This window comes from Rhinopithecus roxellana, chromosome 17 (genome assembly GCF_007565055.1).
Source record: "Rhinopithecus roxellana isolate Shanxi Qingling chromosome 17, ASM756505v1, whole genome shotgun sequence".
Taxonomy (NCBI): domain Eukaryota; kingdom Metazoa; phylum Chordata; class Mammalia; order Primates; family Cercopithecidae; genus Rhinopithecus; species Rhinopithecus roxellana.
The window spans coordinates 72,678,474-72,702,338 of NC_044565.1; the positions used below are offsets into that span (position 1 = coordinate 72,678,474).

Consider the following 23,865-nt stretch of genomic DNA (forward strand, 5'->3'; position numbering starts at 1 on the left):
AAGCAGGAATACTCACAGATCAGTGGAGCAGAAGAGAGAAGGGAAACTAGATATCTACATATGTGAGAATTTAATAAATGACCAAGTTGGTATTTTAATACAAGAGGAAAGGAGATTGGTGCCATAATTGAAATACCAAGTTGGTATTTCAATACAAGGAGAAAAGAGTTGTTTTGCTTGAAAAACTGATACCTATTTGAAAGAAAGTAAAGCTGGATTATAAAGCTAAAAGAAAAAAACGTGTTTCATCTTTCAGAGAAATATAGGATACATGTATAATTTAGGGACTGACAGACAAGACTAGGAATCCAGAAGCTATAACAGAAATTTTCTTGACTAGACACACACACGTGTTGGAAAAGATGCCATGAAGTCAATAGATAATAGATTTATAAAAATACTTGTCACCCAGTGTACAGAGGACTAATAATCTGTGCTAAAGAAGGGACTTTGCAAATTGACTAGATGGAGACAAACAACTTATAGAAAATGGATAAAGAAAATGAAGCTGCATTTACAGAGGAGCAAATCCAACAAAGTAAACCCAAGAGTGGCTATATGGCAAAATAAATATGTAGAAAACATTTACTATATATATGGTAGAGGGTAAAGAACTCTTGCAAAGCCATAAGATGACAAATACATTATATTACTACTATGTTTTTCCAATAAGCTTATTTTTTCTCATCAAAGACATAAAAATACAAAATGAGGCCGAGCGTGGTGGCTCACCCCTGTAATCCCAGCACTTTGGGAGGTTGAGGCAGGTGGATCACCTGAAGTCGGGAGTTCGAGACCAGCCTGGCCAACGTGGTGAAACCCCGTCTCTACTAAAAATACAAAAATTAGCTGGGCGTGGTGGTGCACGCCTGTAATCCCAGCCACTCAGGAGGCTGAGGCAGGAGAATCACTTGAACCCGGGAAGTGGAGGTTGCAGTGAGCCGAGATTGCGCCATTGTACTCCAGCCTGGGCAACAAGAGCAAAACTCCATCTCAAAAAAAAAAAAAAAAAGAAAAAAGAAAAAAAATATACAAAATGATATACTTGGGCAAATTTCTTAAAATTACAATACCAGGCATTAGTAAAAGTGTGAAGAAGAAAGCACTATTATACATTCTTGGTGTGCATTTAAATTGATGTTTCTGGTCAGTTTCCAATATGTAGCTAAAGCTTATTAAGGTGTTCATATTCTTGTTATGAAGGTATCTATTTAAACGTGACTTTTATGGAAACAACTTAGAAATATGAAAACAACTTTTTTATGTGATATCTATATAATCAAATATTGTGCGTCTATAACATGTTTTAGAAAGTCTTTAACAACATCAATGGAAAGATGCACGAAAAATTAATTATACAACAGTATTACAGTATGGTTCCATTTCTAGATTTTTTTTTTCCAAGGCATATGTTATGTGTGTATTTATCTGCTGGAGAGGCCATAACGATAACACAGACTGAGACTGAGGGACTTAAACAAAAGGAATTTCCTGTTTATCTTGGTCTTGGAGGCCAGAAGACCAAGATCATGTGTTGGCAGGGTCAGTTTTTCCTAAAGACTCTCCTTCATGGCTCGCAGATGGCCACTCTCACTGTGTCCTCACATGATATTCTTTAGACATGAACACTCCTGGTGTCCCCTCCTCTTCTTATGAGGACATCAGTCGTACTGGATCAGGGCCTCACTTTTTTTGCCTCATTTAATCTTGATTACCTCTTTAAAGGCTTATCTCCAAGTATAGTCACATTGAGGGTTAGGGCATCAACATAAATTTTGAGGATACAATTGTTTATAACAATATCCATTTCCATAGATGTTTTATGTGTATAAGTATCACCTATACTTTGGGGAGGAATAAACAAATGGAAGGATATATACCTTAAAGGAAATCAGTTGGTATGATTCCAGTTTTTTTCTTCTATACACTTAACTTGCATTTTCTTCACTTATCTACAGTAACTTCTGTTACCTTTTGTAATAAGGGAAATGTTTTTTTCGAATTCAGAGAAGTAAAGTATCACATGAAAAAAGTAAGTGTTAATGCTAATATAAAATTACTTTTATATCTAAATATGAAGCACAGAGAAAACAGCCTACTTTTTTCAAATAATCTTGAAGGCCCACATGTAGGACTATCTGTAGTTGTTATGAACCCCAACTCTTCACTTAAGAAAAGTCCATTTCTCAGCATTGGCTTTTTAGGATGAATGGCATTGAGTCACCTAAAAGGGACTTGACCTCATATGAACCAAAATATACTTTGAAATAAAGTATGAATCTTTGTGATACTGGAGAAATGCTTCCTTAGGGTCCACATATATATCAGTCGGATTTGCATGCTGTTAGGGTAACAGTAGAAGGTAAATAGAACACTCAAAATAAATGGAAAGCCTGTTCAAAAATAGAAAATGCCAGAGTTTCTCCTGTAAGTTGTAATTGATGATTAACTCCCACCAGTTGATACTGTATCAGTTAGTGTACTTTAACTGCTTATAGCCAAAAACCTGATTCAAACCAGGTTGAAAGGTAAGGAAATGCATTGACACAGCCACAATGTTAGCAATAGGGTACGTTTAAAGGTTAGATTTTGACACCCAGCCATCTGAGCAAGGTCCTGGTACCTTCTGTCTCCATTCTGACCTCTATGATGTCAGCTGTATGTGGTTTTCTTGTGGCTTTCTGTATGTGATTTTCTTAGGACTTTCTCTTGGGAGCGAGGCAACTTTCTCTAGAAGTCCTAGACATACACCTTCATATATCATTGTCCCAAATTGAGTGGTGAACTTATTCCTGAACCAGTCCCCAGTAAGGGATATAGGGTTGCCATGATTAGCTCAGGTCAGTATCCTAAAGGCTCTGCTTCTGTGCTGTGGGAGATGAGTAGACTGAATGTTAGAGAATAAACGACAGCATGCCCTACACCACACTTGGCATCTCTCACAAAGGAAATATTCAGGATGCTGAAGGGCCAGTGTGATTATAATATGATGTCCTTGAAGTATCAAGATGTTGCCAGATCCAGTAGAGGTCAATGTTTATCACACTTGCTAGGAAGCTCAATATAGTAGCAAAGTTACTTTTCCTTTTATTTTTAATGCATTATGTGAAAAATATTCCTTGCAAATTTCAGATGTTTTTACTGAAGAAGCTTGAAATTAACATGTACTCAGCCTTAACTTTCCATGGTTGATAACTGATAAATTGTAGAAATTATCAGTAAAATATAGACATAGTAGATAAGTACTGTTAATAGCTAGGCACTTGCGGCTATTCATTTTTATATGTGAGAGTTCCAAGAGCTGTGATTTAAATTTCACATTGCTTCTTTTTTAACTTCAGCCTCAGCAAGTGCATACTGTTATTCAGATTTTCAGTGATCCATTAATGTATTAAAGTCAAATTTTGGAACATGTTGACATATTTCTATTCTGTCTAGAAAATTAAACTTGTTTTGAACATCTAGAGAACCAGTATTCACTGGGAGAGATAAACAGCACTGAAAAGATTCACCATTTATACAAAACACAAAAAGTGCAACAGATTTAGGATAGAAATGTGAAAATAGCTGTCTCTAAAACTATCTGTAAAGAATCAAATTGAAGTTGAATAAGCAAGACTGTTCACAAGTATACCATTTTTAGTTTTAACTTTCCAGCTGAAGGTTAACTTTGAAGCTCAAGATGGTTCTTATTTAGAAAAAGATTGAGTACTATCCTTGACTTAATAAAGAACAACAACAAAAAGATGGAACAGGTGGCCAGTGATCCTAGAGCACAGATTATCAACTTCTAATTCTGAATGCCATGGGACAATTTAATGTCTACGCTTCGCTTAAAATGTCTAAGGAGTGAGTTAGTAGGGATGGAGAGGAATATATGCCAGACATCATAGGGCTCAGAGCCAGAGTCAGTCCTCTAAACAGCTTTGCTTCGGTGCTGTGGGAGCGGAGTAGACTGCATGATGAGAATAAACCACATCATGCCCTATAACAGACTCATCTCTCTCAAAGGACAAGTAAATCTAGAGAAAGAAGGAAGGTAAAGGATAGCAACCTAAATCTAAATTCACATGAAGTAGGAACAGTGATTATCCCACCTAGAGGAAGAATAATGATGATACCTGTGAAGAGTACGTGCCAGGCACTTCTCTAAGCACTGTAAAGTCCACATCCCATTTGCTCTTCACAAAACCCTATGAGGGTAGGGACTGCTGTGTCCATTTACAGCCAAGGCTCATAGTGAGCATGCCAAAGTCATAGAGCTGGTCAAAGGCAGGACTGAGAGCTGCCTGACTGCACCTTTTGTTCCCTAAGTATTCAACTTATGTAGAAGGAGAAATGAATAATGTTCCTAGTAGGAAACAATAGTATTTTAATACTCAAAGAAAATGGTACTGTTTGAGCCTTAATACCAGTTGGTTTTAAGTGTTTCATGCATACCCTTTTATTTTGAAGCTGAAAGGTATATTATTTATTGGTATTTTTAGTCTAAATATATCTGAATTAGTCCATTCAAGACTGTTCTTCAAAATGTACTGACTAGTGCCAATCTGTCATGCTTCATTATTAGCTATGTACTGTTACATGTCTGTGTCAAAGTGGCACAGTGAATGATTGCTGAGTTACTAAATCCAAATTTTATCTTCTTGGAGTAATTTTTCTTTTTAATTTGAAAAACAATGTACAAAATCAGCAGCCTCAGCATTTCCTTTTAACACAGATGCATCTTAGATGACAAGCTGCTTAACTCAAAACTCTAATCCATGCAGTTAGATTTGTGAATTTAGATCTGGAAGATAGAAAATAGATTTTTATTTCAATTTTTTTAAAGCAGGTGTTAAAATGTAATCTTAAATAAGTTACATTTGGCCAGGCACAGTGGCTCACACCTGTAATCTCAGCACTTTGGGAGGCTGAGGCAGGCAGATCACGAGGTCAAGAGATCAAGACCATCCTGGCCAACATAGTAAAACCCCATCTCTACTAAAAACACAAAAATTAGTGGGGCGTGGTGGTGTCCACTTGTAGTCCCAACTACTCGGGAGCCTGAGGCAGAAGAATTGCTTGAACCTGGAAGACAGAGGTTGCAGTGAGCCAAGATTGCATCACTGCACTCCAGCCTGAGGGACAGAGCGAGACTCCATCTCAAAAATAAATAAATAAATAAAATAAGTTATATGTTTATGTAATCTGCATATATTTGATTATGGAATGGAGAAAGAAAAATTTTAGTTGTTACGAGATCACTGGGTTAAAAAAATGTGTTACATTCAAAAGCTAGCAGAAGGCAAGAAATAACTAAGATCAGAGCAGAACTGAAGGAGATAGAGACACAAAAAACCCTCCAAAAAAATCTATGAATCCAGGAGTTGGGTTTTTGAAAAGATCAACAAAATTGACAGACCGCTAGCAAGACTAATAAAGAAGAAAAGATAGAAGAATCAAATAGATGCAATAAAAAATGATAAAGGAGATATTACCACCAACCCCACAGAAATACAAACTACCATCAGAGAATACTATAAACACCTCTATGCAAATCAACTAGAAAATCTAGAAGAAATGGATAATTTCCTGGACACTTAACACTCTTCCAAGACTAAACCAGGAAGAAGTTGAATCCCTAAATAGACCAATAGCAGGCTCTGAAATTGAGGCAATAATTAATAGCCTACCAACCAAAAAAAGTCCAGGACCAGATGGATTCACAGCTGAATTCTACCAGAGGTACAAGGAGGAGCTGGTACCATTCCTTCTGAAACTATTCCAATCAATAGAAAAAGAGGGAATCCTCCCTAACTCATTTTATGAGGCCAACATCTTCCTGATACCAAAGCCTGGCAGAGACACAACAAAAAAAGAGAATTTTAGACCAATATCCCTGATGAACATCGATGCAAAAATCCTCAATAAAATACTGGCAAACCAGATTCAGCAGCACATCAAAAAGCTTATCCACCATGATCAAGTGGGCTTCATCCCTGGGATGCAAGGCTGGTTCAACATTCGCAAATCAATAAACGTAATCCAGCATATAAACAGAACCAAAGACAAGAACCACATGATTATCTCAATAGATGCAGAAAAGGCTTTTGACAAAATTCAACAGCCCTTCATGCTAAAAACGCTCAATAAATTCAGTATTGATGGAACGTACCTCAAAATAATAAGAGCTATTTATGACAAACCCACAGCCAATATCATACTGAATGGGCAAAAACTGGAAAAATTCCCTTTGAAAACTGGCACAAGACAGGGATGCCCTCTCTCACCACTCCTATTCAACATAGTGTTGGAAGTTCTGGCTAGGGCAATCAGGCAAGAGAAAGAAATAAAGGGTATTCAGTTAGGAAAAGAAGAAGTAAAATTGTCCCTGTTTGCAGATGACATGATTGTGTATTTAGAAAACCCCATCGTCTCAGCCCAAAATCTCCTTAAGCTGATAAGCAACTTCAGCAAAGTCTCAGGATACAAAATTAATGTGCAAAAATCACAAGCATTCTTATACACCAGTAACAGACAAACAGAGAGCCAAATCATGAATGAACTTCCATTCACAATTGCTTCAAAGAGAATAAAATGCCTAGGAATCCAACTTACAAGGGATGGAAAGGACCTCTTCAAGGAGAACTACAAACCACTGCTCAGTGAAATCAAAGAGGACACAAACAAGTGGAAGAACATACCATGCTCATGGATAGGAAGAATCAATATCGTGAAAATGGCCATACTGCCCAAGGTTATTTATAGATTCAATGCCATCCCCATCAAGCTACCAATGAGTTTCTTCACAGAATTGGAAAAAACTGCTTTAAAGTTCATATGGAACCAAAAAAGAGCCCGCATTGCCAAAACAATCCTAAGTCAAAAGGACAAAGCTGGAGGCATCACGCTACCTGACTTCAAACTATACTACAAGGCTACAGTAACCAAAACAGCATGGTACTGGTACCAAAACAGAGATATAGACCAATGGAACAGAACAGAGTCCTCAGAAATAATACGACACATCTACAGCCATCTGATCTTTGACAAACCTGAGAGAAACAAGAAATGGGGAAAGGATTCCCTATTTAATAAATGGTGCTGGGAAAAGTGGCTAGCCATAAGTAGAAAGCTGAAACTGGATCCTTTCCTTACTCCTTATATGAAAATTAATTCAAGATGGATTAGAGACTTAAATGTTAGACCTAATACCATAAAAACCCTAGAAGAAAACCTAGGTAGTACCATTCAGGACATAGGCATGGGCAAGGACTTCATGTCTAAAACACCAAAAGCAACGGCAGCAAAAGCCAAAATTGACAAATGGGATCTAATTAAACTAAAGAGCTTCTGCACAGCAAAAGAAACTACCATCAGAGTGAACAGGCAACCTACAGAATGGGAAAAAATTTTTGCAATCTACTCATCTGACAAAGGGCTGATATCCAGAACCTACAAAGAACTCAAACAAATTTACAAGAATAAAACAAACAACCCCATCAAAAAGTGGGCAAAGGATATGAACAGACATTTCTCAAAAGAAGACATTCATACAGCCAACAGACACATGAAAAAATGCTCATCATCACTGGCCATCAGAGAAATGCAAATCAAAACCACAATGAGATACCATCTCACACCAGTTAGAATGGCAATCATTAAAAAGTCAGGAAACAACAGGTGTTGGAGAGGATGTGGAGAAATAGGAACACTTTTACACTGTTGGTGGGATTGTAAACTAGTTCAACCATTATGGAAAACAGTATGGCAATTCCTCAAGGATCTAGAACTAGATGTATCATATGACCCAGCCATCCCACTACTGGGTATATACCCAAAGGATTACAAATCATGCTGCTATAAAGACACATGCACACGTATGTTTATTGCGGCACTATTCACAATAGCAAAGACTTGGAATCAACCCAAATGTCCATCTGTGACAGACTGGATTAAGAAAATGTGGCACATATACACCATGGAATACTATGCAGCCATAAAAAAGGATGAGTTTACATCCTTTGTAGGGACATGGATGCAGCTGGAAACCATCATTCTTAGCAAACTATCACAAGAAGAGAAAACCAAACACCGCATGTTCTCACTCATAGGTGGGAACTGAACAATGAGATCACTTGAACTCGGGAAGGGGAACATCACACACCGGGGCCTATCATGGGGAGGGGGGAGGGAGGAGGGATTGCATTGGGAGCTATACCTGATATAAATGATGAATTGATGGGTGCTGACGAGTTGATGGGTGCAGCACACCAACATGGCACAAGTATACATATGTAACAAACCTGCACGTTATGCACATGTACCCTAGAACTTCAAGTATAATAATAATTTTTTTAAAATGTGTTAATCTGTCATTGGACTGTATAATTGGATCCGATACATAGGCATGAACAAACCTGGATTTCTTCACTGTACTGTGCATGTAGAGACTACAAAACCTCTTTCCATTCTTTTGTTTTAAACATACAGATGTGTAAGGATTTGGGCTCCCTCCCATTCTCAGTGAGCTGGGACTCTTGTAATAGTCATGGGCTCAGCTTGATGTGCTTAGAGACACTTCATGCTGGATATTACATTCGTAAAATTCAGTCATAGCCTTTAAGCTTCTGTTACTTAAACATGAATAAAGTACTCAAGATTTCCTCACTCTGAGACTAAAAATTAAGATTTGAAATATTAAGCAAGTGCTTCATTCTTCCAGGGAATAAACAACTATGGGCCCCAGTGAGTGTGGTTATTCTAACACAGTGCTGGCTTTATAAAATATTAAAATATTAAACTTTCCAATAGTCACAGTGTCTGAAACAGAACCCATTTTCTAAACCCCATATAGGCAGATGACAGAATAGACAGCATCTAGATTTATAATTTAAACCATCTGGCCACACGCGGTGGCTCACGCCTGTAATCCCAACACTTTGGGAGGCCTAGGTGGGCTAATCACCTAAGGTCAGGAGTTTGAGACCAGCCTGGCCAACATGGTGAAACCCTATCTCTACTAAAAATACAGAAATTAGCTGAGCATGGTGGTGTACGCCTGTAGTCTCAGCTACTCAGGAGGCTGAGGCAGGAGAATCACTCGAACCCAGGAGTGGAGGTTGCAGTGAGCTGGCGACAAGAGTGAAACTCCGTCTCAAAATAAAAATAAAAAATAATTTAAAGCATCTAAAAAGCAATGAAATCTTTTAAAAATGGCTTTTACTGGTGGCAGCCACCTTAATTTGCCTTTTTTAAATGTCTGTTGTTTTCATACCAAAAGATTTAAAGGCAGTATAAATCCTTTGTAACTGCAGGAACATTTTTTTCTTATATATTACAGTATTTTAGCCCAGTTATAAATGGTAAATGAAAGAGGCACATCTCAACTTTTGACTATCAATTTCATTATTGTCACTTTCATATGAACCAAGCCCCAAGGCCATGCTACCCTCTTTTACCTGTTCCCTATACGGGGAAGCTTAGTTGTCTGTTGGTACTGGCTCCCTGTGCCAGAGGCCATGGTGCCAGAAGGTCGTGATAGGATATGAGAAATCAGTTCTTCTTCTACAGAATTTGGCTCTTCTAGTCAAGAAGTACAGAGTTACATGTGGCTTTGTGGCTTTTGTGTTTGGAGACATTTACTTAATATAAAGCTTTAAAATTATCAAGACAGGCCAGACGTGGTGGCTCACATCTATAATCCTAGGACTTTGGGAGAATGAAGTGGGAGGATCACTTGAGTTCAAGACCACTCTGAGTGACAGAGCAAGACCCCTGTCGCTATATACATACACGAATATATATATATATATATTAAAAGTGTCAAGATAGTCAACTCTCTCTCTCCATGTATAAAAGCCATTCTCCATTTCCTCCTCTCTTGCTTTTGGAGTTAACACATTTTCGAGTCTCTATGATGCTTAAGGAAAGCCTAGGCTGCCAGCACTGCTCAGAGAAATGAGTGTCAAGGTATAAGCTGTCTTCCTTCTCTCCACACCTAGTTCCCTTAATCACTTTGTCTTTTTTAGTTTCTAACATTACAGCGTTACTCTTTACTTGCTTATAATATAGATGGCATTTTAATTAAATTATAATATCATTCCAAACTTATAGATTTTAAACAAGCAATTTTTAAAAACTTTTGGAATGTTACCTTTTTGTAAAGTGAACCCTTTCCCCCCCTTCACAAGATTGTTATAATTCTTTCAGAACCAAGACTTTGTAGAACCCAAGTTGAAAAAAAAACATACCATGGAACAAGTCATAGAAATTGTAGTAGGTGCTACCATCCAAGAACTTACTATGTGGCAAGTATTATCCAAAGAGCTCACCGTACATTAGCTCACCAAATTGTCAACACAACTCAATGGAGAGAGCATTATAATTGTCTTCTATATTTCTAGATGAGAAGATAGCAGACCATACAAATATTGGTCAATTACTCATTTCTAGAACCTTTTTAGTGGAGGGCACTGTGCTAGTTACTAAGTCTAAAAAAGCAAAGACATGGTCCTTGCCCTTAATGTACTTGAGCATCTAGTAAGGGCACAGGATGGCAACCAGGTACCCAAATGAGGTTATCAGTGCATGTGCTTTAAGCATTCACAGGAGGCAAGGCCACTTTGGGCCTTGGTACTTGAACAAGCTCCTTCTTAGAACCCTTGGCATTTGAACTAGACATTGAAGGGATTTGAGATGAAATACTTCAGGAAAAAAGGCTGAATATTTGAGGCAGAGGGAGTATTTTTGGCAATTTTGTGAAATATTCGTTAGAATATTTGTGTTGAATAGAAAAGTTAAATTAGGAGGTCTCTAACTGGCATTCTCAGGGCCCAGGCAAATAGTGCTGTTGACAGTGGTATGGGAACAGTATTGAAATGTAATTTCCCCCCACATACTATGTTGGTATCAGTGGACTCCAGGAGCTAAAGTTAGAGGAAAAGAGTACAGCCTAGTAAACAACCTTTATTGAGAATTTGCTATTTAAGCCTCACAACAACCTTCTTAGGTAATCTATAGATATAGGAACTAAGTAAGCCATAGAGAGATTGAGTAACTCAGCAAGAGGCAGAGCCAGGATCCCAGGCAGTCTGTATCCACAGCCCTCCACACTCGGTGCTGCCATGAATCTAAAATCTTTCATCAAGGAAAATTTCTCAGTGGTGCCATCAAACTTGCCATCTCAAAACTTGCCATTTCTATACTGAACCTTATAATCCCACAGACACATGTGGTACACACACACACCTTTACTGTAGATCGTCAAGAAGAAGGAAGAAAGAAAGGGGCATTTTCTCACCATTTTAATACCTATCTGTAGAAACACATGACTGTATTTGATCCGTAAGCATTAGGAACCACCTGTATGAGAAAGGCTGGGCCACATGAATGAGCTGTTCCTAAGATTTTAAGATTGACTGTGACAGTCATGTAGAATGACTGAGTAGAAAGGTAGATGGAGCTACGTGGGGAAAGGAGATTGGTCAAGGCTATTGTGAAAGGTGATATTGATGAAGACCTATAATCCTGATTGAGGAGAGAAGTATTTGGGCAGAAGGTAGAAGCAGAAGTATTGATTCCAGAGGAGTTTTGAAAGTAAATGAAATGTGAACATAGTTCTGAATCTGGCTAATTGGCATGACAAGTTACAGGAGGCAAAGACATCTTATTTACCTCCATGTGAGAGAAAGAAAAGGGTGAGTGGCATTGAGGTAAGGCAACTAAAACAAGGATTATGGTCACGGTTGATGGGCAGAAATGAATGGCCTCTGAGGTCTGCAGATAGAGAGTGCTCTAAAATATTAAACTAGCTTGTACTGTCTAGTCAAGGAAAAGCTTCATCTCTCATGAAGTAATACAGACGAAAGATTGCTTGGTTTTTTAATGCAAGTGAGTTAACAGGTGAGACATATTAACATCTTATGGAATGTATCATAGTCTATCAGCGATGGAATAGGGTCTTTTTTGGATGCTTGATCGGACGGCCCACCTTTCAGCATGTAAATTCCCACTGTAGCATACAAGGCAAGTGGTCAGCCAGCCCTTTCTCAAATGGTAAATAAATCACCTCTTGATAGCTAAGTCACAAAGCTTTTCCCATGGGCTTCTGACTGCTGGCCCAGTTCTTTTTTTTTTGAGACGGAGTTTCACTCTTGTTGCCCAGGCTGGAGTGCAGTGGCATGATCGTAACTCACTGCAACCTCTGCCTCCCAGGTTTAAGCAATTCTCCTGCCTCAGCCTCCCAAGTAGCTGGGATTACAGGCATGCGCCATCATGCCCAGCTAATTTTTGTATTTTTAGTAGAGATGGGGTTTCACCATGTTGGTTAGGCTGGTCTCAAACTCCTGACCTCAGGTGATCCACCCACCTTGGCCTCCCAAAGTGCTGGGATTATAGGTGTGAGTCACCGTACCCAGCCCCCAGTTCTCTTCTTTGGAGCCAAGCAGGTCTGGCCTAGTCTGTCTTCAAATACAGCTCCACTGAAGCTTTCTTCAATGAGCCTTTCATTTGCACTTCCTCTACCCGCTACGAACAATATACAGCACTCCTGAAGGGCTCTCCTTTCCACTTTGAGTCTAAGCCTGTTGATGTAGGCTTTTTCATTTATAAAGTAGCTCTCATTGAGTGCTGATTATTTTATAATTCAGTTATGAAACCAAACTGAAGCCTGGTTCTTACCCTAAAGTAAATCACAGAGTAATGAAGACTGAGAAACATTTGCAGAAAGCTTGAAGAATCATTTTTTAAAAAGCGAATATAACCTAACCCGTTCAGTGGAAAGGGTAAATATGGGGCAATTGCTTCATATCTTTATTACTGCTATTGAGGTAAAATGTAAAACGTGAAATGTGCATGTCTTAAGTGTACAATCTGATTATTCTGACATAGGTAAACATCATGTAATCCACACCTGAATCTAGAGTGTGTCACCCAGAAAATTTCCTTATGCTCCCTTCTCATTGTTTCCCACTGACTGTTCTGATTTCTATCAGCACAGATTAGTTTTGTCTGCATCATATGGTTCTGTAAGTAATCAAAGTCCTCATCAAAAGTTTCTCACTGAAGGTAACATGGTTCAGAAGAAAGTAACATTTAGAGACTCCACACCAACAAGCCGTGTGCCCTTGGGCAAAATACCAAACTTCTCAGCCTCATATAAAGAATTGGATTAAGTGATCCTCAAGGTCCCTTACAGGTCCAACACTCCACCTACATTTCTAATCTCTATGGCCCCACCATCTACTCGGTACCCTGAGCCAGAAACAAACCTAGATTCACTCCTCCCTGCTCCTCCTCCCCATTCTCCCACATCCAGTTGACCACTGTACAGTATCACATCAGTTCTTCCTTGTAACTTTTTTGGACATGTCTTTTTTGGCCCCTACCTCCTCTTCATTTCTTGCCTGCTGTACTGTAACAGCCATCAAACTACTCTCTCTTTTACCTCTGGTCCTCTCTAAACCATTCTGGTCACTGCCCCCAGAGAGTAATCTTTGCTAAAATGAAACATATGGGTCCCTTCTGTCTGAAATCCTTAAGTAGTTCTCCACCATTTAAGATCCTTCTCTGCTACCTACAGAATTGAGTTTAAATTCTGAAGAATGATAACATGAGGGCCTGGAACACATGGCTGCTGCCTTTTAGTGTTCCCATCCCCCACTGTGCTTTTCTGCTGAAACATTTGTTCTGCCACTACCCCACCTCATTACTCTCCTTTACTAACCCCTTATGTGTTCCCATAAGGTCTATTTAGGCCTTTATGCATGCCTGCTTCCCCAGTTATGTTGAGAACATCTTGAGTGAGGTTTAGGACCATGTCTTACTTGACTGTCTATCTCCAGCGTCTAGCAATCTGGCCTGTGACTGCTGAAAACACATAAGTGAAAACACTTAACCCCTTAAGTTAAATTCAGGATGACAGGATACAGGATCAGGATCTTACTTGGAGTTCAAGTTTATTTATCTATTTATTCTTAAAGACTGAGTCTCACTATATTACCCAGGCTGAACTCCTGGGCAATAGGGATTCTCCCACCTCAGCCTCCCGAGTACCTGGGCTACAGGTGTGTGCCCCTGTGGCTCAAGTTGATGTTTTTAAAAATAAAAAAGTATATGGAACTTTTCACATGTTTCTCACTACCTAAGTCTGATTTTAAGTTTTTCTTTTCAGTAGCTATCATGGTAACATTGGGTTAAAGGTGAGAAAGTCTACTTTTATTTGGAGAGATAGGTATATTAATAGGAGGTATCAAAACCGAATTCTGTTGGTGTTTAAGGAGCTAGCCCTGTAATGTTTAATTCCCATCTCAAATTTGAGTTAATGTGCTTAATGGTTTCAGAATGGCAGATTATTGTTTCTACAAATGAAGATATTTTCTTTCTAAAGATTGTTGTGGTAATTAGCAAGCAGGCAATAAAACTAAAGATGACTGGTAAATATTGACCCTAGGTGTCCAGGAACACCAGTATCTCTAACCTTTGTTTGTTCATTGTGGTTCACACTGTTCTGATTTTTCGGTTTCTGGTGCTGCCCTGCAGTGTGAATCAGCATTATCACCCAAATTGAGCACTGCTTAATCTATGTTTTTATCTTTTCAAAACCTAGGTAAGAACCTTGATGCTATACATGATATCACTGTGGCGTATCCTCACAACATTCCTCAATCAGAGAAGCACCTCCTCCAAGGAGACTTTCCCAGGGAAATCCACTTTCACGTCCACCGGTATCCAGTAGACACCCTCCCCACATCCAAGGAGGACCTTCAACTCTGGTGCCACAAACGGTGGGAAGAGAAAGAAGAGAGGCTGCGTTCCTTCTATCAAGGGGAGAAGAATTTTTATTTTACTGGACAGAGTGTCATTCCACCTTGCAAGTCTGAACTCAGGGTCTTTGTGGTCAAATTGCTCTCTATACTATATTGGACCCTGTTCAGCCCTGCAATGTGCCTACTCATATATTTGTACGGTCTTGTTCGGTGGTATTTTATAATCACCATTGTAATCTTTGTGCTGCAAGAGAGAATATTTGGTGGACTGGAGATCATAGAACTTGCATGTTACCGACTTTTACACAAACAGCCACATTTAAATTCAAAGAAAAATGAGTAAGATTATAAGGTTTACCATGTAAAAACCTAGGGCATATTTTGGAAATGTTCTAAACCTTTGTAAGCTCAGATGCATTTTTGCATGACTATGTCGAATATTTCTTACTGCCATCATTATTTGTTAAAGATATTTTGCACTTAGTTTTGTGGGAAAAATATTGCTACAATTTTTTTTTTAATCTCTGAATGTAATTTCGATACCGTGTACATAGCAGGGAGTGATCGGGGTGAAATAACTTGGGCCAGAATATTATTAAACAATCATCAGACTTTTAGCAGACAAGGAACACACACATTTTTCTTAAAGGCCCAATCCTAACAGACTCACCATACCAGAGGCAGATCTGGAATTCATCAGCAATGGCCCGGATCACATGCTGTTACTGGACTGCCCAGGTCACCTCACTGAGGTGAGTGCTGTTCCTCCAGGTACTAAGGCAGGTGGTGCCCAGGCTCCCTCCCTTGGCACACTTCTTCCTGCACCAAATCCATCTCATCCTTAAGATCAGAAAACGGAACCCCCTTGTCGTGAAACTGATCATGCGTTTTGACAGGAAGCCCTTCATTATTCATAACATCGTGTGCTGACCAAGACGTCAGAAAACCACCTGTGCCCTTTTCTCTCATGGAAGATAAAACCTGGACTCAGGGAGCAACCACAGGCTCTCCACTTTGAAACTTTAGTTTGAATTTTAAAAGATAGGAAGTAATACAGTTTAAGTTCCTTTCTCACACTCAGTATTGCATGCTTAGTGCTGGTTTCCTTACAACATTTTGGCAGGTGTAGCTTTTTTTGTTAAAAATGGTATACATGAAGTCACATACTTTTTTAAAGGAACACTTAGAACATTCTGTTATTCCAGTCAGAAACCGTCTTTTGAAGTATTTCTTTACAACCTACCAAAAAAGGAAAGTTGTTTTTTCTACATTTGTGTGGGTATCTAACATCTACCATTAAAACAACAAATGGCTTGCAGACAGGGCGGTAATGGTTTATCCTAAATTATTCAACCCCTTGTAGCCTTGACAAATTTTACCTTAAAACCAAAATGAAAACACAAAAATTAATCCTTTATAATGATAGCAAGTGACCTTTCTTTTTAGTTTTAGCCTTCCTTTTTCAATAGTAATATTTAAACCCCCTTTTGACCAGTTGTTTGCCCAAATATTCTTGTCATTTGGAGTCAGTGGAAAATCCAACACACCAAGCACCAGTCTCCTTCTGAGGCAGAAGAAAAGTGTTGTTGTCATTTTCACTTTGTTGGAGCTGCACACTTTTTTTTTTTTTTTTTTTTTTGTCATGTAAGAGGGATGCTGGTCAGAGCAGCAGAAAATATGAGGCAATTAAAAGTCTTTAGCTGTTAGCAAACCTGTCAGTTTTACTTCTGCACTGAACCAGCCTCAGAAGCTACTAACTGCTTTATGTACTCTTTGGGCATGAATGCCTTCTCTTTAATTACATCTCATTTTTGCTTGACAGTGACCTACCCAATAATTGCATCATGCATTGCCATGAAAGGTAAACACATTGTGAACTGAACTTACCAAGCGGATTCTGTGAGAAAGCACTGGTCGAGGCTGAACACTGTTGCACACATCATTTTTATTGGAAGAGTATTAACTGGTGCCTCTTCTGAAACACACCAACTCTTATTCCGCAGCTCCCCCAAAGCTGTTTCTGATCCTGCTGGGAGCAGCTAGTTATTATGCACATCTGCTCCAGACCCAGCTCTTTAACTTCATGGTTTTATGGCTTGTTTTCTTTCTTTTTTTTTTTTTAAAGCACCTTTTTGGTTGTTTCCCCTTAATAAAAGAGGTTTCTAATTCATGTTTCTCTAAGATTTCCTTTGGTTGTATTTAGGAGCACAAATAGTTTTATAATCAGGATTGCATTTTTGCTGGGTAAGAGGAGAGCGGTGCTTTCTACCCCAAAGTTGCTGGTAATGGAGCCCGTCTGCCCTTCCTACAAACTCAAGAGGCTCATTGTTCAAGGTGTAACAACATTTCATTGCGTGCCCTCTAATGCTTTGAAACCTTTAGAAGGGAAAATCTCATTTTTTACAGTTTTGTTCCTTTTCATCATAGAAAACATGTTTAAGATAAAATACAAACTTTACCTACCCCAAATTCATAAAATACATTTAGTGCTGTATAGCACTAAAACTTAGGGATATAGACACTGTACTTGCTTTTTAAGAATTAGAGATAGTAACTCCAAAAATAATTGTCCTTTTTTCTTTTTCTTTTTTTTTTTTTTTTTTTGCAATAAGGCTCTTGAAAATTGTCATTATATGTTTTCCTATACATTCATCTGTGTGAAAGTCTTTTCTTCTTTGAATTAAAAAAATTAAAGAAATATACAGTTAATGGTTTAGAACTTAGAACTACTTAGAATTTATACTAAAGTGTCAGGAAGAAATTAATTTAGCTTCAATAATTGTGACTGGCCTCAGGAATTCTCCCTTCCACACCTGCCCACCTCACCACACCAGAGCCAGAGCAGCTGCTTGTCTGCAGCAGGACAAGTTCCTACGTACGCACTTTCAGTTCTTTCAAGGTAAGCTCAGTGGACTTTGAATTGTTTACAGTGCTATATGTCCAATTGTTAAATGTACCATTCTGAACGGTGTTAAAGCAAGTGTGGTTTATTTATGACGTGAACCATGCTACTTAGAATATGAACTCACAAGGAAGGGCACTCATTAGGTAACAAGTTCTTATACCAAACTTCCTTGATGAAATAAGCCAAAATAATCCTAAAATTCATTAGAAGAACTTGATAAAAGATGCAAATAAATGTTAAAAAGAGCCCGTAATTTTAGTACTCCTATAAAATCCTTGTTTGTTAATGCTATTAAAACTCAGATTCAAGGGAAATAACAGCTTCCACTTGAGTCACTTTGAAATTACTTAATTCAACAGCACCATGTTAGAAATCATATATTGGCAGCCAAGACTCTGAACTCTGCAGAAACATTTGTTTCACCCAGACTTCAAACTCTAGCCCTGACTATGATGCCCTGTGTGCATTTACAATAAAGACTCCAATGGAGGGAGCCTGTTGGTGTTAAATTGTTTACATTTCTTTATACAAATAATGTGCTTTCAGTGCCTTAGTTACAGCTCCCTTTCTTTTTCTTGTTCCAAGGATTCTGTAGTATGTAGTCTGTTTCTTAGGTAAAGTCTCTCTTTGCTACTGAAAGGGAAATGGTCTCTAAACACTGGTCACTGTAGCAGGTAAACACTACTCTAATGTGGAGAAGTGAGCTTCATGCTGAGGTAGTGGTTGCCTTAGAGCTGTTATTTATGCTGTAGAAAACGAAAATGGTTTTGCTACCTGATAAGCTTCAGATTAGTTATAGCCCTAAAGTTATCCTGTACCTACATTAAATTTTCATTTCAGAAGAGGATCTTGGTTTTGGTAATTCATTTTTTTTTAAGATCATTATGTGCAAAACACCAAGTTTTAAAAATAACTCACAGAATGGCCTTAGTTGTCGATGTCTGACGGTGTATTTGTGAGTTGTGGTATCTGTAATCCACATCCCAGAATAAAGGAGTGAATTAAATAGTTTGCATGCGTGTTACATTCTGTTTTTGCAGGAACGACAAGTAACTGCAGGTGAAGGTGCTACTTTTTTTCCCCGCAATGCCTTGCATTGCAGTGTCTAGTGTTAAGGAAAAAGCTGGCCAGATAGGTCTCTTTTTTTTCCCACAGATATCAAGAAAAGTGGCCTAATCAAGAAAATAATGTACTACTTCCATAACTGAAAAAGTCCAGGCACCACAATTGACTTCAGGACTCAACGAATGTCATCAGAACTTGCTTTTCCTCCATCTCTTAGCACAGCCTTGCTATTGAGAACAATTTGGTTGTTCCACAAATGTGGGATCTTACATAAATATCAGCATCACCAACTCTTAGCTAAGATAAATGGGACTCTGTGCCCCGGTCCCTGACCTCACGTTGGGGAGTATATAACTATGAAAGCAAATCTTGGACCCAAATCTGACAAATGTATAAAAATGTGTTTAGCAAACAAACACATGAGAATCATGGAGTCTCTTGTAATGGGGCCTTCTGCAATGCCCCACTCTGTCTTCTCAAGTGAGCACCTTGTGTGATAGATTCATGTGGAGGGGAGTCTACAACGTTATTCCCTGGGAAAGGGGAATGCAGGACCAGAAGAGCACAGGCCCGGCCCCAAGAGCACCAGTGCTTGTGGGACTCCTGTCCTCTGTTTAAGCAAAAGGAAGAGGAGGGCTTTGTTTCTCACCACCTACTTACCTCCAGCATTCTTCTTTTCACTGATAAATTATGTAAAAGGCTTAAGCAACCCTCTCTGGAGGGTGGATTTCTAGTGAGGGCTTCAAATTCCGGCTACTACATCCTAGAATGGACATAAGATACTAATCCACACATAGACAGTGCACTCTTCATACTCAAATATTTTTAAACTAAATTACTAAAGAGACAGCTTGTGTTGTCCTTGGGTTGATCTGCAGGATCCATGTGGGGTGGCATGATGCCTGCAGCCACTTCAGCCCTGCATCCTCTCAGGTTCAAGTCCAGTGGGAAAGAACAAGAGAGACTGCTGCCCGTGTGGCTCAACGACAACCCCGTATTGGGTTTCAGTGCCCATTCCTGAACCAGTCAATTGCCCAGATACATGATGTGTATTACAGCCCAGGGTTACTTGCGGAGCCTATTGAGTAACCTGGACTGCATGGATGGGGGAGGGATGAATTTTAAGACAAAAATTAAACACTTGTTATCAAGAACAGGATGAACTGACACTGGATGGCCAAATGACCACAAATGTCCACCACAACTATCAAACTTCCCAACCTCCCAGTGGAGGGAGGCTGGAGCAAATGAATGTGATTTCCTATGCAGTGAGAGATATCAAGAGGCTGGGCAGCCTTGTCCATCCACACCAGGGGATATCTGGGAACCTAAGGGTTCTCCATAGCTGTGTCTGGACAGTCTCATCAACAATTGGTCCGTCTGAATTATTCAGTCATTGCCCCCACACAGATCAGTATTGAGAGCATTTCCTTATGGGAAGTTTCTTGAAGTGTAAATACTACAGCTCTAACATCTCTCCCTGTTGGCAGAGGCAGTTCACATTCTCCCAATGCTGCAGGTTCAGAATCTTGCAGTGTTCCTCCTTCCTTGACACTCAAGCTGTCACTACCAGCCACGTCTTCCTCTTCAGGGCCGTCCTTACTTCTGTTCTGCACACCACAACTATTGCATCAGACCTGGGCAGGTCTGGCAACATCCCACCAGTTTCCTGCTCCCACATTCTCCCCACGCCAGTCTTGGTGCACTAGACTTGTTCCTTGATCATACTGCGACACCAGTTGTATCATGGAGCTTCCCTTCTTGTAACTCAGTGCTTCCTTCCAACTGCTGGATGGTCCAGACTCCTCTGCCTCCCATGCGTCCTCTAGCTCAGCCTTAACCTTGTTCCCAGGCATTTTCTCCTGCGCGAACCTTTTCATACCAGCGCAACTGGTTGCCCAAACCTCCTCATTTCCCCTCTCCCTTTCCCAACTTTGCACATATTTCTCATTTGTGAAAGGTGCTTTCTTAACCAGCCCAAGTCTAGTTGAACCCCACTTTTTCTCTGAAGCTTATCCTGATCAATCTAGCTTGAAATGTCCTCCTCCTATCATTGGTGATATTTCTCTGCAGCTCTCGGTTGACCGTATTACAAGCTGTCTTACGTTACAGTTATTTTTCAGTCTTATCACCTCCGTTGGATTATAAGCCTCTGGAAAGCCTAGATAAGGGTATCTAATATTTCTCTTACCCCAAACAGTGTTCAACTCAGCCATTCTTTCTGCACAATACATTCTTAATGATAATTGCTTGAAGTTACTCATAAAACATCCTGTTCTAAATGAAAGCTGGGTGGAGAAGTTTACAAATTTAAAATTTAAAAATAATAATTGAAGGCCAGGTGCGGTGGCTCACGCCTGTGATCCCAGCACTTTGGGAGGCTGAGGCAGTCGGATCACCTGAGATCAGGAGTTTGAGACCAGCCTAGCCAATATGGTGAAACCCTGTCTCTACTAAAAATACAGAAATTAGCTGGGCGTGGTGGTGGGCACCTGTAATCCCAACTACTCAGGAGGCCGGGGCAGGAGAATTGCTTGAATCCAGGAGACAGAGGTTTCAGTGAGCTGAGATCACACCACTGAACTCCAGCCTGGGCAAGACTCTGTCTCAAAAAAATAATAATAATAATAATAGAAGCACAAGCCCATCTACTTCTGGAAAATAGAGTTTTTGATAAGAATAAAATTATTTTGATATGATTCACCAAAATATTAGTATCTGAACTGTTAGAAAAGTGGGCTCAACATGTGTGCCCTCAAGAAGCCTAGGTCAGGTGATTTCACCATGCCCTCTTCTACACTTGAGCAGAGGAGAACTCGCCAAGGTCTAACATAATTGTTACACATTTACCCTTGTCCCACAATGCTGCTTCTAAGAACCTATTCCAACAATACACTGGCCAAAACAAAGATAATTGTAAGGTGCATAAACAAAAGTCCATAGCCCTCTCCATAAGAATACTGGAAACAACCTAAATGTCTGTGGTGGGGAACTGATTGAATAGTCCGTGGTACAATTATACTGGTTACCATCTTATCTGTTCCCATCTTCATAGCAGCATTATTCACAAGCACCAAAAGGAGTAAGCAACACAAATATCCATTGGTGGATGAATGGATAAACACAATGTGTTGTGTAGATAGACGCATACACACAGACACTGGAATATTAGTCAACCCTTAAAAAGAGGGAACCATTATTTATGACGGGGATGAATCTGGAGGATATTATACTAAGTGAAATAAGTCAATCACCAAAAAAATAAGATAATACCTACTTTGGGGTATATTTGTTAAGAGTAAAAATGGAAGCTCATCTTCCTAATAGTCTGGTAAGTGCTACATAAGCTTAAGGGTTTTGTTACTTACGGTAAGTAGTTTCGAGTCTACTTCTGAAGCAATTGGTGTAGGGCTCCACCTAGACAATGCAGGCAGCAGGTCAGCCAGTCCTGGGCAGTCGTCGTGCCGGCTGAGTGGCTGGTGTGTGGGAAGACCATCCCACCATAGCCGTCTGCCTGGGGGAGCTTGTGGGGATTCAGGAACCTTCTGGGGGAGTGGAGGAGGGGGATTGCCACCCCTCATCCAGTCCTGGGTCTTCCAGCCAAAGTGTCAGTCCCTTAGCAGAGCCAGGAAGAGTTCCAGATAAACATTCACCAAATCCAGTCAGCTCTTCTCCCACCATAGCGTCTCCCCAAAGACCTCCCTCTGCAAGCTCTCCCCAAAAGCTCCCTTGACATGACCTCTCAAGCATCCCCGCTTGTGGGGAGTGAGCAGGGAACAGACAGGGCTCTCTCCAGCCTGGCGCCAGGCTCTGTCTCCTCCCTCCCAGGCCAGGACTCTTAAACCAGGTGCATTAGAATCACCTGCAGAACCTTAATACCTGCATCCAGACCCCACCCTCAGGACCCTGACTTCATTGGTCAGGTGTGCAGCCTGAACCTCCAGAGCCGTAAAAGCTCCCAGGTGATTTTCATGAGCAGCCAGGGTGCCCGCCCTTCTAAGACCTCAGACAGGGCTTCCCCTCTCTAGGCCCCTGGTCCCTCATTTGCAAAATGAGCATTTGGTCGTAAGTGTTCTGGAAGCCGAGGTAATTTATAAGTTGATGGCATTCAGTAAATATTAACTATTTACTGGATGTGGGAGCCTGGCTTAGGACTAGGGACGGTGCAAAGATAAATAAGCTTTCTTTGGCTGGGCGCAGTGGCTCACACCTGTAATCCCAGCATTTTGGGATGCCGAGGTGGGCAGATCATTTGAGGTCAGGAGTTCAAGGCCAATATGGCGAAACCCCGCCTCTACTAAAAATACAAAAATTAGCCGCATGGGGGCATGTGCCTGTAGTGCCCCCATGGGAGGAGGAGGAGGCAGGAAAATCACTTGAACCCAGGAGGCAGAGGTTGCAGTAGCCAAGATCACGCCACCGCACCCCAGCCTGGGTGAAAGAGCAAGACTCTGTCTCAAAAAAGAAATAAGCTTTATTCTTTGCCCTATGCACACATGTGTATGTGTACACGCACCCTTTTCCTTCCAAAAAAAAAAACCCAGTGTTTATGAAGCATTAGCTTCCAAATGTGAAGCCAACCAGACAGAAGTGAAGAGGGCAAATAAACAAGAGGGCATCCTGTGCGAAGGCACAGCCGTGTATCTGGTACAAAAATGTGGGTGCAGGCAGGCCTGAAGGCTTCCCAGACATATCTGGTGAGCCCAGGGCACCGACCCTGTTACCACCTTGTCCATTGCCCAGGGGCTAAGTAGGTGTTGTGGACAGTAGCTGGCAGTGCAATCTCCAGAAACCATTATGAAATACAAATGACCACTGCCTGCTCCCTGTAACCCTTTATATCCACCTTGCTGACAATGGGAATTTTCTATCCCATGGACTGGCTGGAGAAAGGGCTCTTCTCTTCAACTCTTCATCCTGTAAGATTGAAACTCCATCTAAGAAATAACCCCTTATGGCCAGCACCTGCCAGGGAAGGGAGCAGCAGACTTGGTTCCTCAGGGTTGGTTCCTTCAGCAGCAGGGAGTGGGCCGAGGAAGCGGGTGGACTGCTCAGGGGGTGCGAGTGCACAGTGACAAATGTGAGGCTGGGCCTTCAGCCAGGCGACAGCAGGCACGGGCTTTGAGGAAGCATGAGATCATTCCA

At 40.3% G+C, this 23,865-nt stretch overlaps 1 protein-coding gene across 4 annotated transcripts in view; it reads left to right on the forward strand.

Annotated features, from left to right (window-relative positions):
- The window catches only part of LCLAT1 (lysocardiolipin acyltransferase 1), a 223,291-nt gene extending 204,624 nt beyond the window's left edge, over window positions 1-18,667 (forward strand). For 2 of the 4 annotated variants that reach the window (XM_010384430.2, XM_030921701.1), the window contains exon 6: window positions 14,591-18,667. In XM_010384430.2, the coding sequence (XP_010382732.1) occupies window positions 14,591-15,093 (503 nt within the window). In that variant the 3' untranslated portion in view covers window positions 15,094-18,667. The remainder of the gene's footprint in view (window positions 1-14,590) is intronic. The other 2 variants (XM_030921698.1, XM_030921700.1) reach the window with 1 other exon arrangement.
- Window positions 18,668-23,865: the final 5,198 nt, after the last annotated feature.